Source organism: Centrocercus urophasianus, unplaced genomic scaffold (genome assembly GCF_019232065.1).
Source record: "Centrocercus urophasianus isolate 14NV4802_14NV808 unplaced genomic scaffold, USGS_Curo_1.0 seq_25, whole genome shotgun sequence".
Classification (NCBI taxonomy): Eukaryota; Metazoa; Chordata; class Aves; order Galliformes; family Phasianidae; genus Centrocercus; species Centrocercus urophasianus.
In genome coordinates this window covers 4,826,558-4,847,351 of record NW_024884811.1, presented here as the reverse complement: position 1 = coordinate 4,847,351, position 20,794 = coordinate 4,826,558, and the positions used below count along the sequence as shown (strand labels likewise).

Here is a 20,794-nt window from a genome sequence, read left to right as displayed (position 1 = left end):
TCTTCATTTGTATTATTTTCTTCAATACACTGTAATAGTTACCAGCTCAAATTCACTTTTCTCATTTGTAAAAGACATTGGTTTGATCAGAGTTCTGCACGTGCACCAGTATTGCACAAATGTACACATGCAGGTATCTGAACAAATACTTCTATAACAAATCTACATAGATCTTTGAAAGAGGATGTAAGGATTGCAGTAACATATCTCTCTACTCTAGTAGAAATACAATACCTACATTTGAGACCAACATGTCACATAAAATACTGAATAAATATCAGAAGCCTCCTCCTGCTTGACTATGCAACTTGACAATTCAGAAAAGAACATATCTTTATTTCAGTCAGTATTCTGAATGCAGTGACAACACAGCCTCTAAATCTGATGGCCTCGAGTTTCTTGCTCATATTTGTTAACTTTTGCAAGTCTAAAATGAAATAAGCTGGAGTTTACATGAATGCTGAATCCCACTAGAGAACTCCTTGAGTGAAACACTCATCTAAAAATCAGAGTTAATGACATAAAGAGTAAAAGAGATGACCCAAAGTTCTGAAGATAGTTTACATAAAAGAGGTGAGAAGCTGAGAAAAGGATGGATATAAGCTGTACAGTGAAGAACAGTATCACATACTTATTTTAGCTTTCATTTTTAAGCGTACAATAACATTACAGTCCAGAAAAAAAGAGGATGATGAGAGACACGCTTAGAAAAAACTCCCAAGTTTCTGTTTTATGGTCATGTAGTAGAAGATTTAAAAAAGCTTAGAATACTACCCATTTCACAAATGCTTACAAAATGCTGACAGAAAAACACCAAAAAACTTCTTTCTAGCCCTTTAACTCCTACACAATGCAAGACTAAGAACTTAGTTTTAAGAAGCACATTTCCTCAATTTCTGTGCAAATCAAGCCTGAATCCACAAATCTATAGGAGTGCCCACAAGACACCACAGAAACTAATATTGCTTTCCTAGAGGCGAAGAGAATGCATATGAATTTAGATTCTGAGGGCCAGCTTGGGGAAAGAAAACAAGATAACTATTCCTTTTCAAATCACACAAGCTATTCTTAAATTGTGAATAAGAATTATATTTGTTTAAACAAGCTTTCATCAGAGTAACTGGAAAACCTCCTTGTACTGAACTTCAGCGCAACTGAAAAGAAGTCTGTAAATGAATTAAATACAAATGAGAAGACATTATACAGAAAAGCATTTTCATTTTAAGTCACGTGAACGCTTCTGAACCTTATCCTACCAGCTCCATCTACATGACACAAGATAGATGGCTAGATACATGAATTTATGTCCACAGTGGTGGAGATGACCTCAGAGGTCTACATACCACAACTTATAGAATTAGCCAGGAGCAGTAGTATCAGCATTTTGTCTGGCCTCATCTTCCACAGAGCAATTGGATTAAATAAAGTTTATCAAAAGCACATGCAATGTAACAGAGAATTGGGAAACAATTCGAAGAGGGTAATAGCAGAAGAAAACTTTCAGAGACTGTTGTCCCTGGAAGACAGGAATGTTTTTCTGTTAGCAGTACCCTGAAAAACAAACTTGTTTTTGTCTAAAACTCTCTCAAACATCTACTGAAGGAAAAAAAAAAAAAAGAGACAGTGAGAAAGTAAGTGCTCCCTTTCTGACCTCTGAAAACAAACTAATTTATCACTGTATTTCTCAGCAATGGAAATTACTTGTATTACTTGCAAGTGTACCAGTCTAAGCTCTGGACTACTTAAACAACAATCAGTACAAAATAGCAATAATAAGTAATTAAATATCAGATGCCTGCGCTAAGACAAACAAGTCTGCTTTTCAAGTAAGCTCCTGAAGAATAGGTTGAAAGATTATAGAATCATGGAATGTCAAGGATTGGAATGGACCTTGAAAGATCACCTAGTTCAATCCCCCTGCTAGAGTAGGAACACCTATATCAGGTCACACAGGAACTCATTCAGGAGGATTTTGAATGCCTCCAGAAAAGAAAACGCTACAACCTCTCTGAGTAGCCTATTCCTGTGTTCTGTTATCCTCACAGTAAAGAAGTTTTTTCATGTTTATGTGAAACCTCATACATTCCAGCTTACATCCACTGCTCTTTATTCTTTCTTTGGATGTCACTGAGAAGATCCTGGCTCCATCCTCCTGACACTCACTCCTTACATACGTAAAAACATTACTGATGTCATCTCTGTCTCCTCTTCCCCAAGCTAAAGAGACCCAGCTCCCTCAGCCTTTCCTTGTAAGGGAGATGCTCCACTCCCTTAATCATCTTTGTGGCTCTGCGCGGGATTCTCTCAAGCAGTTCCCTGTCTTTCTTGAACTGAGAGCTCCAGAACTGGACACAACACTGCAGATGCAGTCTCACCAGAGCAGAGTGTAGGGGAAGGAGAACCGCTCTCAACTACTAACCACACCCTTTCTGCTACACCCCAGGATGCCACTGGGCTTCTAGGCCATATATGCACATCTGCCTGTAAAGAAATTCTGAAGTCTGCACAAAGATTTACAGTTCCTATTGCCATTGCAGGAGTAAGTAGTGTCATCAAAGACTGTATCACAAGACTGAGAACTAGAGGGACAGTCACTGGTAATAGTAAATGAGATGATTTTTAATATTTATTAATATTAATTAATACAAAATAATAAAATTAATATAAATATTTAATATTTTTAATAATTCAAGTAGTGGTATAAAACCCTAGAATAAAAGAATCATTAACTTTGGAAAAGACCTCTAAGATCATCTAATCCAACCGTCCACCTACCACCAATACAGCCCACTAAACCATGTTCTTAATACAACATCTGCATGTTTGTCGAACACCTCCACTGACGGTGACTCAAGGACCTGCCTGGGCAGCCTGTTCCAGCACCTGACCACTTTTTCAAGTTCTTCCTAATACCCAACCTGCACCTCTTCTGGCTCAACCTAAGGCCATCCCCTTTCCTGTCACTAGTTATAAAAAGAAAAGAGGCTGACCCCACTTCACCACAACCTCCCTTCAGAGGAGAGGGCTCCCCTGAGACTAAACAATTCCTGCTCCCTCAGCTACTCCCCGTAAGGCTTATGCTCCACACCCCTGACAGCTCTGTTGCTCTTCTCTGAACACGCTTCAGGGCCTCCATGTCTTTCTTGTAATGAAGGACTCAAAACTGAACACAATACTCAACTCAATACACTACAGCTGAATGAATTTAAGGGGAGGATCACCTCCCGTGCCTGCTGGCTGTATTATTTCTGAAACAAGACAAGATGCCACAGGCTTTCTTGGCCACCTGGGCATACTACTACCTCACGTTGAGCCAAGTGTCGACCTACACCCCTAAGTCCTTTTCCTCTGCACAGTCTTCCAGTCCAAGCCTGTAGTGCTGCAAAACCTCTTTCATGCAGGAGGCATTTACTTTTAGGTCAAGAACAACCCCACTTTCATCTGAAAGGACCCTGAACAAATCATCAAAACCACAAATTGACTTATTCCTCCTATATGTCTTGGTACTGTTAACACTTAAATTTTCTTCTCTAGGCACCCTAGTTAACTATCTTACAGGTATCAAGACCAAAAAGAAAAAAACAAAAAAATTTCACAGTCTTCTGCGAGTGACAGCTTACTTTACAAAATTCTTAAAGTTCTGTCCACAAAAATGCAATGCATTCTAAAAAAGTATTAGTACACTAACAGAGGTTTCTAAAAAGGAAAAACACTTTCCTCACATCTCCCTTTCCACTCCTAGTTATGCTTCATGATGCAAAAATCATCTGAGATCCTGCCCATACTTGAAGCTTACTAATTTGGGGAGCAACATTTAGGCTATTTACTACCTATCAGTGCCATCTCACACTATAAGTAACATTAAGTATTTTTAACTTCAAATAATACTGTGATTAGAAGCTTGACAACAGAAATGCAATTGAAATTGTTATAACCATGCATCAAAACTTCTAAAAATGCCAATAGTCTTACCACCTCACTGTAGTCTGGAACTTACAAAGTTTAGTACTGAAGAGTTTTTGGACTAAGCTGAGTATATGCCTTGCTTCAGTCTTCTGATTCACCTGAAATATAATACTGAAGTTAAAGAAAAACATTGTTGTCTCCAATTTAAATTCCTTATCCTTATGCAACCAGCATGCTTTACTTCTCAAATTATGAAAAAATAAACAGCACAGAAAACATCCAACAATCCACACAGTAAGACACAGATATACCAACCAAGATATACCAAACAGATATACCAACACATTCATCATCACGTGTTCAGTGCCGTAAAAGTCAGATAAAACATACCCAATTCATTCCAATATGCTAAGTAACTATTACACATCCAGATATAGAACATGAAGGGGAACCAACCCCACCCATATAAAAACGTAATTTGTTTCCTTCCTTTTTGCTTATGCTCCAGTTCCCTCAACATAATGCTCTATTTAAGTGGTTTTTTGTTGTTGTTCAATCAATTCTCTCAATTAAAATTTTACTTTTACAAAACTTCTTGATATTTTGCATATCAAAATCCTCCTTACGCCTGCTCACTGAAACAGGTGACTAAGAATCTAAATAATAAATGACAAAGTTGCACTTCTTAAAAGTAGTTCCTGCATCTAAAATGAATTCGGTGTTCTTTAGATAACCTTCTAAATAATCTTAGGCAACCTACTTCTGCTTTGCTCTCTCCATTTGTGAAATGAAGACAAAGCTCATTTTCAGAATACTCTGCCGGGTTAAAGAGTTTATAAGGTTAATTTAGTATGTGCAATGTTATGAGACCCACGAATCATAGCCATAATCAGTACAAAAAGATGCTATCCAATCAAAAGAGTATTGACATCTTTCTTTCATGTTAGAAGCCAGCCTTATAAAAGCACATATGTTTTTAAATGTTATTGAATAAAAAGTGTTCATGTTATTAGAGAGTGCATCTGATCAGACTTTAACTATACACATAAAAATACATATTTAATTACTTACTGGTTCTTCTTTAACCACCAGACATAAATCCCCATCACTTGTACGAGTGCCAAAACCATTCAGAGAAGACCCAACCAAAAAGAGCCTGCTACCTGTACAAAAAGAACCACAGAATAAAACCTGGTGTGACACGTCGTAGCTCAGAGTAAGGAAGAATTGTGAACCTCAACAACATTCAAACCAATATTAAGTAATCAAATTCAAAACATACATGGAAAAATTCGCTGAATTTCCCTCTGGAGTTCTGATCTGCAGAGCTCTTTTCTATTCAAATCACACGTCTGCTGTTGGCACGCTTGAAACAACTCCAAAACCTGTTGACTTAACTTGACACACATTCGAAAAGTAAAGATAAGTAAAGTGAACATTCTTTCTTCTTGCAATGATAAGAAAAAACAGAAAACCGAGTTTAAAAAAATACAAGTCAGTATTGTTTCACATGATCTGTTCCATCATTTTAGTTCACTTAAATTCATCCTGAACATCTGCCCTGAAGAAATCATTGTTATTTTTATTTATGTATTTTAATTGTTCAACCATTATCTTCAGCCTGTCAAGGAAAAGCAGTAAAAGACCAAGAATATCTTCTGCTGACTTAAATATCAACTGTTTGCCTAGAAGAAAGTAGGACAAAATGAAGTATTAAAACTGACTTATGTTGGCATCATTATTTTGTGCAATGCCAATGATTAAAGAACTAATCAGATCTCTAGTGAAAACAGATACTAACTGATCCTCTTCATCCACCACCATCATATGCATTAATAAACAGACATAAAATAAATCTTCTGTCATGTTGGTGCAGATAAAACATTAACACTGACTAAACAAAAGCTTTTTTTTTTTAATTAAAAAAAGAAGAAATGAGCTTCTCTGATGTTACTCTATGATTTTATCAGAATTCTCCCTGCTCCCATATCCTTTGACTAATGAACTCTTCTTCCTTCTTTCCTTCCTTCTAACTTCTGCTGTTTCTAAAACTGACATGTAGACATCCTCTATGTCAAAAGCAAACAGCTTACACAAACACGTAGACTATTGAAAAATGTTTCAAATGCCAAGGATCTCAGTGGCAGCTACAGTTGTTGATATTCCTTCTAAGGACAGCTCAGCATCTGAGACATTGTGACAATGTTAAAGAATCTTTCTGAATTTTTTTTGGCCCACCTCAGCAAACCTGTATCCTGCATATGCAGAAGGTAGATATCAAACACGGTCACAGAAAGACAATACCTTATCTTTGGCCAGAGGAAGTGTTGTTTCTGTAACGTCCGAAAATGAAATATCTTGCAATCGAGGAACACGTATACTTAAATCTGGTACATAACACACATTGAACAATGGAGATGATCCTGAAAACAAACATGCACTTTCTTCTGTTGAAGGCACTGCTTGGTTAATTGCAGGTGTTTCACGGCGAGGTGAACGATATCGCTGTCTTTTGACATCATATGGAACACTTTGTTCACTTAGTCTCCTAAAGAAAAAAAAGGAAAAAAAAAGTATTTTGCAAGCTTTTTTGCAAGCTTCAACCTATGACTAAAGAGTAGTAGTTACTGCAAAGAACAAACACTAATGATTAACTGCATGACTGTTTCACTCTTTTACAGAGCAGACAGTATGTCCATCCTAAGTTTCAGGGGAAATTAACCTGAAATGAGAAGATGGAACACAGAGCGGCAGAAGTGCAGCTTCCATTTAAGTGAACTGACGCTACCACTCACCAAAAGTACTTATACTAACCAGCTGAAACTAAACGTCAAGCTTAGTTAGGCAGGGCGGCTAGGAAAGATGAATGTTGATCATGCTATTTTTGTGACCATCTACTTCTTATTTTTTGTAAAATATATTTAAAAGAAATTTGCACTTAATCTGTGTAAAAGAAGTGCAATGAGGAAATTCTGCGCATCCTGAATACTCAGGAGGCTAATAGGTTAATAAAGAGGTTAATAAAATCAGTATTGGGAAGGGGAGGAAAAAAAACTCAACCAAACAACCAACACAGATGTAGCATATGTCAGTGCAGGCTTAGATTATAGACAGTAAAATGTCATCCAGGCAAAAAAAAGAAACACTTTTTTTTTGACAAATCAAACTAATGATACTAGTTAGCCATACCTAAAACTAACATTTTATTTTCAAACACAAACTTGTAAATTTCCCCCGTAATTCACCTGTCACAGGAATTTGTCTATCTTTAAGAACACAGTGATCTTAACAGAAAGTCCCTCTGCATCTGAATTTTTATATAGAATAAACTGTACTGAAAGTTGATCGACATTTGAATATTGTGAACTACCCACAGAAAAGTAAATACAAGGACATTCAACTTTTATGCATCTAGTATTGCATATAAGCTAACTAGCATAGTAGTGTTCATGTACTAAGTAAAAAGCCAACATGAAATCAAGCGTACTCGTGTCAATGAATTAAGAATCAGTGAAACTGGAATTACTTCTTGCTATCAGAAAAGCTGGCAGCAATGTAGTCTAGGGACCAGGACAAGTAGTATTATCAATGAAATACAAAATTCTACTTAAGAGACCTCAAATTATCATTTCAGTTTTCAAATGTGAGAGAAGTTCTGGTAACATTCCCTACCCTCTGTTTTAAAGGAACTCACAGTGTAATGTTAAATCCAAACATGAGACTGTTTCAACAGAAATAGCTTAAGAAGAGTCAACTTGAGATCTGAGGATTAACTACTTGTCTGCAAATCTTTTAATGCGACACAGCTTTTCAAGAGGAAAAAAGCATGCGTGCAGCAGCATGAAACCAGGAACATCTCTAGTTCACGCAATGCCTATATGCTCAATTACAGTTAAACACCATGTTTTCATATACAGTTCCTTTCTGTTAAAAACCTGGTTGAGAAACTGCATATAAGAAATAAATATGAAGAAAGATTACAACATTTGCTCTGTATCAGATGATTCACGAAATTGTTAAGAAGTGTGCTAACATGTATTGACTACTATTTCAGAACTCCTAAGGAAGATACGTAATCTTTTTCTAAAATGCCAAGAGAAAACCATGCTCACATCTGAAATTCCTTTTCTTCTTGCAGCTAAAGAAACAAAATTACCTACATTTGTTTTTTGAGAAGCAGGCAAATTGTTTCCATACAAATTGTTTCCTCCTAAAAACCCAAAAACTTAAAGACGAAGTCCTAAATTCAGACACCAAAAGCCAAAACACTGCATAATTAAGAAAAACAGAATAAACATTTACTGTTTCCACAAACACTGCACAGTTTTAACTTGCAAATACACAGAAGAGAACACTCACTGACACAAATCCTCCCATAGTCAAGCATACAAAGAATGTAAGCTATCAAGGCATAAAAAAAAAATGCACAAGTCACAGTTCCATAAGGCCACAACTGCTGGAAAGATAACTACATGTACCAAGCCACTTATGAGGACTAAAACTCTAAACAGCATATACAAGAATGTTTTGAAGTTCCATGACATGGAGGTGAGGGGAAGGGAGGGAAGAAAATCATCAGTTCTGTTCAATATTCACAAATTTTCTAACTAAACGCAACTTGAACAAAAAAAATAGTATTGAATAACCTTTGTCACATGCTCAGTACAACCAGAATTAACTGCACACCCACCCGCTTCCCCATCCATCTTACTTTTTTCCTCGGAATGTCGGGGAAGGAGCAGATGTATTCACTGGACTGCCATTTCCATAAGTCAATGGTTGTGGTGTACGAGCCAGTGCAGTCGCAAGGTTCCCACCCAACGAAGCCCTGGAAAGACTACAGTCTATAACTGTTATTCACATAATGACTAAAACACCTCTTTATGAATTGCTTATTTTGCTCTATATTATTAACTGATGCAATGGCACCTTGCACAGTACACACAACACGGCAGAGCACTAAAACTTGTAAATCAGTGCAAGAAATTATACAGCTCTGTTTTACGTGTGGCACACTCCAATCTTTAAGTCTAACAAAGTTTAACGTTAAAAACACTAAAAAATATCCCCCCAAATAGAAATACTTCTTTCAAAAGACAGTTAACAGTACTCATCAATTCAATCTCAAAAAATGGTACTTACATTGCATTCTGAAAGTTAACATGAGCATTAATAATCTGCTGGTGGGAGAGAACAGGTCGTACGTTTAAAGGAACCTTATTGAGGAAATTATTCTGTTGTAGATGTTTAGGAGGAAAGGGTGGACGACCCAAGTTGGAGGAGTTTGGGAACATGCTCCTTTGCTAAAGGTGAACATGTATCCTTTTACCTTCAAGAAAAGCAAATAAACAAATGAAAATAGGCAACAAATAAGAATTACCTCCTAAACTTTAGAGTTTAAAACTCTGCATTATTTACAATATTTTTCTATCTACTGCTTAAGAAAATTATGATTGCACGCTGCAAAGGAGCTGCATCTCCTTTCAGGACAAGATGGAAAAATAAAAACACTGTATTTTCCAAGTTTCACAATTACTATCTATTTATTTTAAAACTTGCTTTTTTGTTTGCTCCCTTCCACTTTACTCTTAATTTTAGAAAAAAAATCCATGAAACAAAATTTAAGATTTATAATCTCAAGGAAAAATAATCTATTTGAATGGAAAGTGTTTCATAATCCAATTATTCAAAAACAATGTTTATAACATACTCCATCATAAGACCATGCAGATGCTGCTGATCACCAAGCACAAGCAAAATCAGCTTTTTTGCATGATATTCAAAGAAGCTGCAGAAAGATAACAGCAATTGGAAAGTAATCTACTAATACTTTATAAATAAATATATAGCATCGCTTTATACATATGTTTATACAGTGGATTCCATAACAGTAAAGTTAATTTTTTCTTTTAAATTTAAAATTTATTCTGGCACAATTTACTGCTATTTGCATGGACTATGCTTTATCAGAACTACTGAAGGAATCTTTGTCTGTGCAACACGTTCAACTGCTGATGAATTACAAATCCTCAATACTGCACTGTAGGTTCAACTTATAAGATGGCAACAACAAAAACTCAGAATTTACAAGTCAAGACCAGATGATATGATTTTAAATACCAATTATCAATACTCTATACCTCTCTCAGCTACAGTGAAAACTTGGTATAATTTTGAGGTTTCTTCAATTATTGGTTTTGTTTTGTATTTTTTTTTCCCCCCTTGGAGCTCATATAAGAACCTTGCAAACAAGGAGAAGTTTATTAAACATTTAAACATTCAAAAATCAGAAGAGTAATGGCAGTGTTTCCCTAATTATTGTGTCAAAACCTTTTGTCTACCCAATGCCATAGTAATGCAACTGCAAGAAGTATTACACTGTATCTAAGTTTGCGATAAAATACCACTTCTAGGTTCTCTTAATTATCAAACTAATCACTGTATTAACAGTTACATTAGTAGCTATTCTGTCACAGCATGAAATAAAACCAGTTATTTCTAGTTTCACTGTAGTAAGGTGACACATTTGCCACAGTCTTGACCTCATCTTTCACCTACCACTGCAAAACGTCTTTGTGTTCCGGCCTCCTCAGACAGCTCTGGCAGATGGTGCAAGCAGCATTAGCACAGAACCTATGCAAAACAAGTGCAAGGAGTTTATTTGTGCACAGCTCCTGCAACGAAAGGCCACTTGTCCTTCTCTCCCTCTCCCACTGCTCCCTGTTACCTGACATTTGTATGTAGTCTTAACGACACTTAAGCCTCAAACCCATGGAAAAGTACAAACAAAACATGCATCAAACTTGCGTTAAGAGAGGAAACAGACTCAGTAAGGATTACAGTGAGAAATGTGTAATTTGTTAATGGAGGGACTTAATCTTCACAGATGCAAGTCCCGTAAACACTCCTATTTCCACAGACAGCAGCTTAACAACAGGTAGCACCCCACACCTCTCTCTGATCTCCTCAGGTGCTTCTACAGCATTAAATATGCTGTACAGAAGGTGACAGATATATTTGATCAGCAACTTAGCAGAACCTCGCATCACAACTGAGGATATAGCTGTTACAGCAACAGGTTTTCCATCTTTAAGACTGCAAATAGCAGAGAGGGAAACTACAGAAAGGGGGGAAGGGACAAAGAGAAAGGGGGGAACCAAAAGCAGTGAAGCAGTTTCCCTCAGTCGAAGCCCGGCACAACGCAGTACCTCCGCTGCCCTACAGGAGCTGCGGCTGCACTTAGGCGGCTCTCCGGACAGTACCTCGACTGAGACGGCGGGGTGCTCCAGGAGCACTGCAGCTCAGGCTCGGTCCCTCAGAGGGGCACTTCCTTCAGACAAGCGCGTGCTTCTGCGGGAGGTAAACAAGGGACTGCCGGCACTCCTCCCCAGCGAGCGAGCCCGAAGGCCCGGCCGCGAGGTCCTTTCACCGCCCGGCCCAGGTCCGGCTCTCGCCACGACACGAGCCCCGCCGGCACGCTCACGTCGGGCTCGGGCAGTGACCCGCAGCACCCACCTCGACCGCGTTTCACAGACGGCCGAGCGCGACACAACCGGAAACGGGCGGTCAGCCCCCTCGCCGGGCGCGAGCCCTCACCCGGATCCACACCGGGCGGCAGGAAGAGCCAGCGCCGCCGGCCTTCCCCACCCGGCGCATGCGCTGTCGCCAGTGACGGGTAGCCGGTAGCGGCGGTAGCGGCGGTGGCGGTGGGGCGTTGGCGTCGGGTTGCAGCTCAGCTCCTGGCCGGGAGCGGCGTCGGCTCCTTCGCCTGCCTGCAAAGAAGCGGAGCGAACGCCTTCGTCGGGCTGCGCGGTCTGGCAGCGGTCGCTGTAGGCCGGGCTCGTCCTCCCCGCGGCCCAGAACAGCTCGCGCTGCCGCCCGCGCCCCGTGCTGCCTTGTCATCATGGCGGCCGCTCTGCCCCGGGGCCGGCTGCTGACGGTATGGCGCCCTGATAAATTGCAAGGAAATCCTGCCCGTTATCGAAGATGGCAATTGGAAAAGGCAGACGTGGTGGCGAATTCCATGTGTTTCAAGGAATGCTTTGTAAAGACAAAATAGCCGAACTGAAAAGTGTCAGCTCAGCAAATTTTTTAAGCTGAATTTCAAATGGATTCTGTTAGAAAAGCTAGTTAGGTGATAGCAGATGTGATTACAGAAAAATCAAAACCATTTCCTGTCATTGAGTTTGTTAAGCAATGTGTGGAAAGCACAGCACACAGAAGTGTCCTGATTTAAGAAAAGATTTTTTTGAAATCAGTTAATCTCACCAGTCCACAGCCGGGTGAACTAAAGGAACAGGAACATCTATTAAAAAAGATTTGGAGAACAAAGCTGCTGATTTCAAGTTTTACGCTTTGGTGATAAATTACTGCTTCTACAGATAGAACTTGCGTTTTTCATTCAAAGTATTGAATATAATGTCACCAAAAAAATGGCTTCTTGGGTGACACTGAATGACGCAATTAAATCTCTTGATTTGTAGGAAGCAGTTAAAAAAAAAAAGTAATTTTCTTTAACCTTTGTCAACATATCTGGTGTAGCTACTGGATAGTGCCCCAGTGATGACTGGTAAAAAAGAGGAGCTTAATAGAAGAAGATGCAGTTACCACTAACAACTTAGGTTTGGTGAAATATCACCATGTCAGACACGAGGAAAATTTATGTCTAAAAGCTTTAAGAATGCATAATGTCATGGAAGTAGTCATCAAACTCTGAATTTCATAAAGTCCAAGGGACTGAATCATCACCAATTCCGGGAGATCCTTAAAAGTATAGCTGCTGATTATGGGGTCATCATTTACTTTTCTGAAGGAAGGTGGTTAAGTCAGTGTAAAAAGCTAAAAATTTAGGCTTTATGATTTGCAGAGTGAAAACAAGCCCATTTACGGAATCAAAAGGAAAATTTCTGCCAGAATCTGAAGATTAAAAGAAGCTCACTTCTTTTAGCATTTTTATGCTTGGAACTGCTCGTTTAGATGAGTTAAACATGTGTCTTCAAAGTGAAAATAACCTTGGCTGTGTCTAGTTTCAGACAACAACAGCATTTGAAACAAAACTTAAATTATGGCAAGCTTAATTTATAGCAAATAATTTCATGCATTTTAATGCATTGGCTGAACACACTTCTGTGAACAGTGAAAAATATGCAGCTGTGCATTATGTTTTGATAAATATGAGAGCAGGTTTCAAGATTTCCAAAAAAGTTATTTTTTTATATATTTGGGACTCCATTTTCAGTTGACATAAATACATTGCTTGCAGATTTCCTTATGATATGTATAGAGTTGCAATCAGACATTTAGCTCAAAATCTAGTCCTGTCTCCTTACAAGACTTTCATAAGCTCTCTCTTACTAGAGAAAAATCTCTCTCTCTTCACAGCCACACCTTATTCATGTCATCGCTTTTTGGCGGTATGTGCATTTGAGAAAAATTATTGTCAAGGATGATGCACAGGAAGAGTAATATTTCATCAGAAATCTCTGACAGACGCCTTTAGAACTTAACTAAAAATCTAATCCACTGCCACTGAACCACTTGGTGCATTCACACAAAAACAAGACCAAACATAGCACTAGTTTTATGATTTTGTTGATTTTTTAATATATATTTTACTTAAAAAAAAAAAAGCAAAGTAAAAATAAGTTTTGTTATATAATACATTTGTTACATATTTTATATGTAGCTCAAGGCAATTTCCGTTCATTTAGTGTGGCCCAAGTAAGCCAAAAGGTTGGACAGCCATGCCGTAAGCTGTGTCTTGTGCAGCGTGTGGCTGTGACATTTCTGTGGCAGGATGGGGAGGAGTAGGTGGCAGTTCTGTCCCACTGATGAGCAGTGCCAAGTGGGACTTAGAGAGCAGGCAGTCAGTGCAGGTATTTTTAATTGATAGCTTAATTGCTATCAAATTCAGAATTAAGTTCCAAAGTTAGTCAGTAATATAGTATTTGGGTAAAGAAATCGGGATTTCGCTCCCAGTGGTGGTAGATGTACGAAGACTATGAATGCAAAAGCAAGAATGAGCTGAAATACTTGCACCCTGAGGAGGGGTAGAACTGAGGATAAATAGTGTAACAGATACTTTGTCTTTTTCTTTTTTTTTTTTTTTTTTTGTTCAGACTGTTCACCTGTTTTTCAAAATAGCTACACTTTTCTATGAAGGACTTGAAATAACCTAATGTTTTACAAATCAGCAGCAGCCCTATGAGGCAGATCTCTGTGCTTTGACAAGAGAGCTATTCTGCTTTTTTTTCATTGTGTGCATTCTTCCATCCTGCTCCTGATTGTGATCCCTGAGAGTTAGCAGATAGCAAAGATCCCCTTGTATAAGAAAAGAGCTTCAAAGCCTTACTTTTGGTTTTAGTCATTCTTGTGAAGAATCAGGTTGCTTGTCAAGAGATAATCAGAGCTGAGCAACAGGGAGTTTGAAAACTAGCACTAGAGATTTCAGCTGAACTCCAGAATAGGATAGGATTAGGATTCATCGTGTACTTCTTGCCTCCAAAGATAATATTGTTTTAGAATAAATATGGTACAATTATTAGAACAGTTTGTTATGCAAATTTATTGGAACAACAGCAAAGAAACTGAACAATGAAATAAGTTTGTAATCCTTAATAGAAGCAGATGGCTGAATTTTGCCTCTAAAAAGTGTAAATAACATTTATTTATGTTGGGTAGGGAAGAAAATTACTTTCAGAAGCTAATTCTGGATGCAGCAATTCTTGTTACTGCTCCAGTACAGTAGTTAAAATCTCTGCTATGGAAAGGAAACAATTAAACAACATTAAAGTTCTTGTTTGTTTTTGTTTTGTGGTTTTCTGAAACTTCTTTAGAGTTGAAATACTCCAAATTTAGGTACTATTTGAAGGTAAATATGCTGAAAAGTTTGATCAAAGGAGTTCAAAATTCAGTAGCTGGAGTAGGAAAAAAAAAAAAGGCAAAAAATAAGCAAAACCAAACAGAGGAAAAAGTTATTCTTCTATGGAAACCTTAAAATTCCTAAGAAGTCTGCAGCCTCTTTTCTCACTCTGTTTACACTGGGCAAGATGTATGGGAACTCAGCCAGCTGTATGTTTAGAATATGCTTTACAACAGCAAGCAGCCATATGCTCTCCTCACTGGGAAACAAATCAACTTTCTTAAAGCATTTTTCAGTATCAGAAACAGCCGGAATGTATCACTTTTTATGTTGCTCATGTTAGGGTCAGGTCTAAAATAATGAAACTGGCATTTCATTATAAATATGCCATTTTCATATTTTGTGCTGAGACCTAACGTGGTAAGTAAATTAAAATAAGAAATGTAACTACGATGAAATGAACGGAGCTGAAAGGAGATTAATATGATGCAGAATCCACAGTGAAGACTGCAGTTTTTTCATCATGATATCCATATGATATACTTTGCCATTTGTTTAGCAACCAGGATATTCTGGGACTGATGCCAAACCAGAGACTTAGGTCTAAAATAAATTTTATGTATGAGGCAAAAAGCAGCTTTTCTCAGGAAAACAATACAAGATATTAATAATGCTGCAAAGAACTTAAGTCAGGTGCACACAAATCTATTGCTATAGTTTGGCAGGCATCCATGTAAGTATCTACTGCACTAAAAACATGATCCGAAAGTTTTGCAAATAAATACTGAAGGCAAAAAGAATGTGTTGGTTTTTTTTAATTGTTCTTTGTTTTTAATTAGACAAATGCATTATATCTTCCTCATTGTGTGACAGCCTCGTTCTGATGTTCAATGTTGAACCAGGTTTAATAATATTAGTGTTATGCCTGTATGTACTTTCTCTTTATTTGAGAAATAAGGTGACGTATTTCTTTATTACAATAAGGTTTTATATGCTCGTACGCATATCACACAATCTGCAGTGAACTATATTTGAAAAGCAGTGAGTATTCCATAGACATTGACATTGAAATATATAGTGACTATGCAAGAAACACACACACGTTGCTCCAAAAGTAATGCTTCCTATTTGTTTCCATGGAAACTCCAACAGATACAAAGAGCACAATAATGCTATTTAATGGAGGAAAATCTTAGCTACAAAACACTGCTTTTCAGCAGAGTCACCACCATGAGGAAAGCACTTTTGCCAGCAATGAACAAGAGCCATTATGCTGCACTTACAAAAATCTGTGCTTGTGGAGGTGACACACCGTCAGCACTGCTGAAACATACCATCCACTGCCTCACTGTGCTCTCATCCACTGTTTGGTCTCCATAAATGCTCAGCAAGTGTCAGTGAATATCATTGGGTGTCATTTTTCAGATGGAGGAATTCAGTGACACACCTTTGCTCTGCATGCCCTTCCATGTCAGACACCAAATTGTTGGAATGCCCCTCCGCTGCCATCTGTCACACAACTAGAAAATATAACAGGATATTGGTAAGAAGGTTCATCTTCTACTGCTGTACCATCACCATCTGCCTCTGACATTGTGGGCCAACATAATAAAATCAAGGCCGTTATGCTAAGTTGTTAATGCTGTGCACAAGTTAGTTTAGTATGTATTTGTTAACAATTGCATGACTTCAGTGATTTGGTATTGTAAATTTCGTAATTGAATTCCTTTAAAAACAACTTCTTTTAAACGGGAGGTTCTAAGTTTTGTATTTTCCTTAATGTTGCTGCTTTCTCTGCTGTGCAAATAAAGACAAATTTTAAAAAATAAGTTCTGGATTTTGATTGAAAACAGTGGATGATATTATTCGATTCTTAGCTCTCCAAAACTGTGCTTTCACATTATTTGCTTCATTTTCAATCCATTGTAGTCCTGGGGAGATATTGATGTTTCCCAACTCCTAAACTAATCAGTAAAGCTTTGGAGGGCTTTGCTTAATAAGCCAGTTTCTCGGGGTCAGATTTTTACTAAGGACACTAAATATTATGAAGTAGACATTTCTCTGTGGCATGGTCTTTTTATCAGTGGGTGAGAAATGACCATTTAAAGTTAATGGCTCTGAAAACAGCGCTTAACCATTAGGTTAACTTCATGCAGATATTAGCATAGCCAAATGGAGGGACAAATAAATACATTTTTTTTTCTTTCTTAAAGAATTAAGCTTTTTGTAGAGACATTAGGTATGATGCCTGTGTTAGACCTGACCATACTGAATGCCTCAGCTAGGACACTGAGATTTGAACAAGTTGGGAGTGGCCTACTGTGGGCTAGCAAAGAAAATACTACTTACTACCTGCTGTCTTCAGTTCCTTGCTCTGCAAGATATTGAGTAGGTTGTGAGAACTGTTCTTTTTTTTACAGGATCATAGAATCATTAAGGTTGGAAAAGACCGTTGTGGACACCTTGCATTCTGTTGTGTTACATTTTTTTACTGTCTCCATTTTTATGTCTGGTTTTGATAGCTTATTCTTTGTGGACAATGCAGCTGAACATTCATTTTGCTTAGTTCAATTTTTTTCCATGTTTAAACACTAATTTTGGTCACTCAGATATATGTGATGATGGTATTTCGTGGAAAAACATTCTCTAGTGCCTTTAGTGATAAAAATGTGTGCTGATGTGTCTGTAGCTGATGTTGTGTTTTGGATTTAGACTGAGAACAATGTTGATAACACACCGGTGTTTCAGTTGTTGCAGAGCAGGGCTGCACAGAGCCAAGGACATTTCAGCTGCTGGTACAGACCTGCCAGTGAGAGGCTGGGGGGACACAAGGAGCTGGGAGGGAACAGAACCAGGACAGCTGACCTAAACTGGCCAAAGGGATATTCCGAACCATTTGGCATATAAAACCAGAGAGAATAGGTCAGGAGGAGATCTGCAGCGTTGGGACGGTCTGGGCATCAGTCGTCTGGTGGTAAGCAATCAAACAGCGCATTACTTGCTTTGTATTTTAATCTTTTCTCTTTTTTTTCCCTCTCTTCTTTAACTATTCTTATCATAACCTACAAGTTCTTGTACATTCACCTTCTTCAATTCTCTCCTGGATTCCACTGTGGAGGGAGGGAGTGAACAGCTGTGTGTTGCTCAGTTGCATGCCAGGTTAAACCACTAAACACTACTATTCTGGTTATTATAGGCCTCTGTACACAAAAGCTGTTGTGAAGTTTGCCAAGTTTCAAGTACACTTGGCAGAATACAGTACATTTTTATGTACTGTAAAAACTTTGAAATAAAATGTTCTATAGTTTCAGATTTTTTACTCAAGAAATCTGAATATTCCTATTGTTCAGTATAAAAAGTATCATAAACTTTATAGTACGTATTGTATGTGTTTTCTTCGAGGCTTTCCTCTGAAGCCTTAACACAGAAGTAACTGAAAATGTGTTTTTTACTTAGCATTTAAGTAGAGCAGCATGTAAAAAGTTGGACCTCTGACTTTGCAAACCCAAGCTTCTCATGCAGATTACTAACATTTATATTACTATTATGCTATAGAAGTGTAAGCAGTGAAGAAACAAGCAGATATTGGTGTGTATGGAATGCCTATGCACACTCTTGCCAGAATCAGTTAACAGAAGACCAATCAAAAGTTAGAGGTTCAAAATGAGCAGTGTACTGCAACAGTAATCTGAAGTATTTCTTTTACTCAAAACCATTATGGTGTAAGTTTTTTAATGAGCTATAATTCAAATAATCAAATGTTTCCCATTTTACATTTGCAGACATATTCCTTGCTGCCATCAGTTTTAATCAGTTTTAATCTAACTATTTAGGACGGATAGTTTTTCAGCCAGGGTTGAGGAGGAAACAAAGTGGGGCTCCAAAGAGAAATTGCTAGCACCTTACCTCTAGATAGGCTACCACATACTCATTACACCAGCCTGAAGCTCAGTAATTGTTGTGAGATATGTATTAGTACAGTTTCTTCTGAATAATTTATGTTGCTGTGCAAACTGGGTTAGTATTAGGAGTCCTAGAAATGTCAGGTTTCAAAATAATCCTTCTATTGGTAAAAATATTCAGTGCAAAATACTATATTAAAGCAACATTGAAGATGAGCTTTTAAAATACAAAAGGCAGGAAGTGCAGTGTTAAGGTTGCCATGGAAACTTTAACTGTACACCTTTAAGTAGGTAGTATGCTATTAGTTTTAATAACTTTCTCTTTGTACAACTCTATTATATGTGCTCTTTTTTATTATGTGAATTCTAATGATATCAAATGCTACTTATAACACATATTAATTGCATTGGCTACTCAGCAGACATTAGAAATCAGGTGTGACCTGTGCTGACTCCGTGGAAATAACTTCCATGTTGATATTAAGGTGACTGTATGATTTGTATCCAGAAAACATACTATGGCTATTTTACCAGCTCAGAAATTGAGTGGTTTTTTTTTTTTTTTTAGAATAGTACAGTATGGCTATCACCTTATGGAGCATCATTGTAGATAAAAATCATAGAAAACAGAGGCAGTTTACAGGAGGTAGAATGTAAGTGGTACTTTCACTATCACCATAGTATGCTTCTTCAGCAAAGCATAAAAGTACAGCATTCATTCTTTACAAATGTGCATTGTTTCCTCCAGTACTCCATCTTGTGCTTCACAAGAACATAGGTATTGCTCTTTCTACTCTATTTTCTTTCCTGACAGATCAGTTTTATATAGAACTGTATAAAACCTCTACAATTTTTTGTTTAGGCTGTGGAACTGAGATTTCCCCTGCCCAATTCCAAGTTCCATTATCTGCCTGTCAAAAGGGCAATTTTTAATGAAGTTTTGTCTTCTTTTAATTAGTCATTTCCTCAGTTAATATGCAAGAAGTGCAAAGATGTTGAACATGAGGAACCTCAAGTCAGGAGACCTGGCAGCAAGTAGTTTAACTTCTTTAGTATGTTATCTTGAAAAGTGTGCATTACTCAGATGACATCCTCTGTTCATGATCGCAATTCATATGGTATCTTGAACAACCTGTTTCAGGAGGGGGCACTTTTGCAACTGAAATTTCTATTACATTTATTAAAGCTTGGAAGATTGTCATCGAAATAGTATTTAAAAAAAAAAAAGAAAAAAAAAAGATAAAATGCAGTTCATTAATTTTTATTTCTTAACCTGCTGGTAGCGCTTTTGGCAGCACTATTTGGTTAATAGTAAATACATTTCTAGGATGTATGAATACTGCAAAAGGCGGCCATGATGTCCAGCTAAAGTAAAACCCTTGAACCTACAACTGCCATTGAGGACTGCCCCCTAAAAAGTCATAAATCAGGCTTTAAATATATTGATAAACTAATACAATTTTGGGGAGTGAAATATTAGTTGTTATTTAACATTTAAAGAACAATTACAGCCATTGCTAAAACCTGTTACAAGGAAAAAAGAATAAAAAATTAGATCTTCGGAAGTCAGAGAAGAATTTCAAATGAAAACTCTGAGATCTTAAAACACATTAATCCTCATTCAGGACTCCATTAAGCACGGCTGCTGTATGTCAGTACAAACTTCCTGCAAAGTCATACCCTGCAAATAATCATTAATATGTTACTCATCGATTTTATGAAATATTAGAATGTGACTACTGGAAATTAAAAGGAAAATTAAAAATACTTTATTTGTTTCAGCGTCTCTATCCTTCAGGAGGATTTGACACTCCCTTAAGAAAAATAATGCGGATGATAGGGAACTGCAGGGTGAAAGAACTACTGTAGGTTGGCAGGATTCTTTTGTAGCTTCTCTTTTTGCCATTTTGGAGACTGAATTAGGGGTAGGTAGACTGCTAATTGGTCTAAGTAGTATCTTCTATTAATCTGAACTAGCTAGGGGCTCTTTTGACAAAGATGATTGCACCAGGACTTCTTCTGGTAATATCTAATGATTTAATTAATTTCAATTTTATTGATTTCTTTTTCAGTCATTTATGCCTTTGCAATCTTGACTTTGTGTCCACAGCCTAGATAAGCTGGA

At 37.5% G+C, this 20,794-nt stretch overlaps 1 protein-coding gene across 3 annotated transcripts in view; it reads right to left on the bottom strand.

Moving 5' to 3' along the window:
- Positions 1 to 11,485, bottom strand: part of TENT2 (terminal nucleotidyltransferase 2) — a 41,169-nt gene extending 29,684 nt beyond the window's left edge. Inside the window, exons 1-9 of one of the 3 annotated variants that reach the window (XM_042825719.1) lie at positions 11,422 to 11,485; positions 11,169 to 11,256; positions 10,465 to 10,539; positions 9,049 to 9,235; positions 8,618 to 8,743; positions 6,211 to 6,454; positions 5,189 to 5,303; positions 4,978 to 5,069; positions 3,998 to 4,064 (exon numbers count right to left, since the gene is read on the bottom strand). In XM_042825719.1, the coding sequence (XP_042681653.1) occupies positions 3,998 to 4,064; positions 4,978 to 5,069; positions 5,189 to 5,303; positions 6,211 to 6,454; positions 8,618 to 8,743; positions 9,049 to 9,200 (796 nt within the window). In that variant the 5' untranslated portion in view covers positions 9,201 to 9,235; positions 10,465 to 10,539; positions 11,169 to 11,256; positions 11,422 to 11,485. Of the gene's footprint in view, positions 1 to 3,997; positions 4,065 to 4,977; positions 5,070 to 5,188; positions 5,304 to 6,210; positions 6,455 to 8,617; positions 8,744 to 9,048; positions 9,236 to 10,464; positions 10,540 to 11,168; positions 11,352 to 11,421 lie in introns of those variants that run through there. The other 2 variants (XM_042825721.1, XM_042825720.1) reach the window with 2 other exon arrangements.
- Positions 11,486 to 20,794: the final 9,309 nt, after the last annotated feature.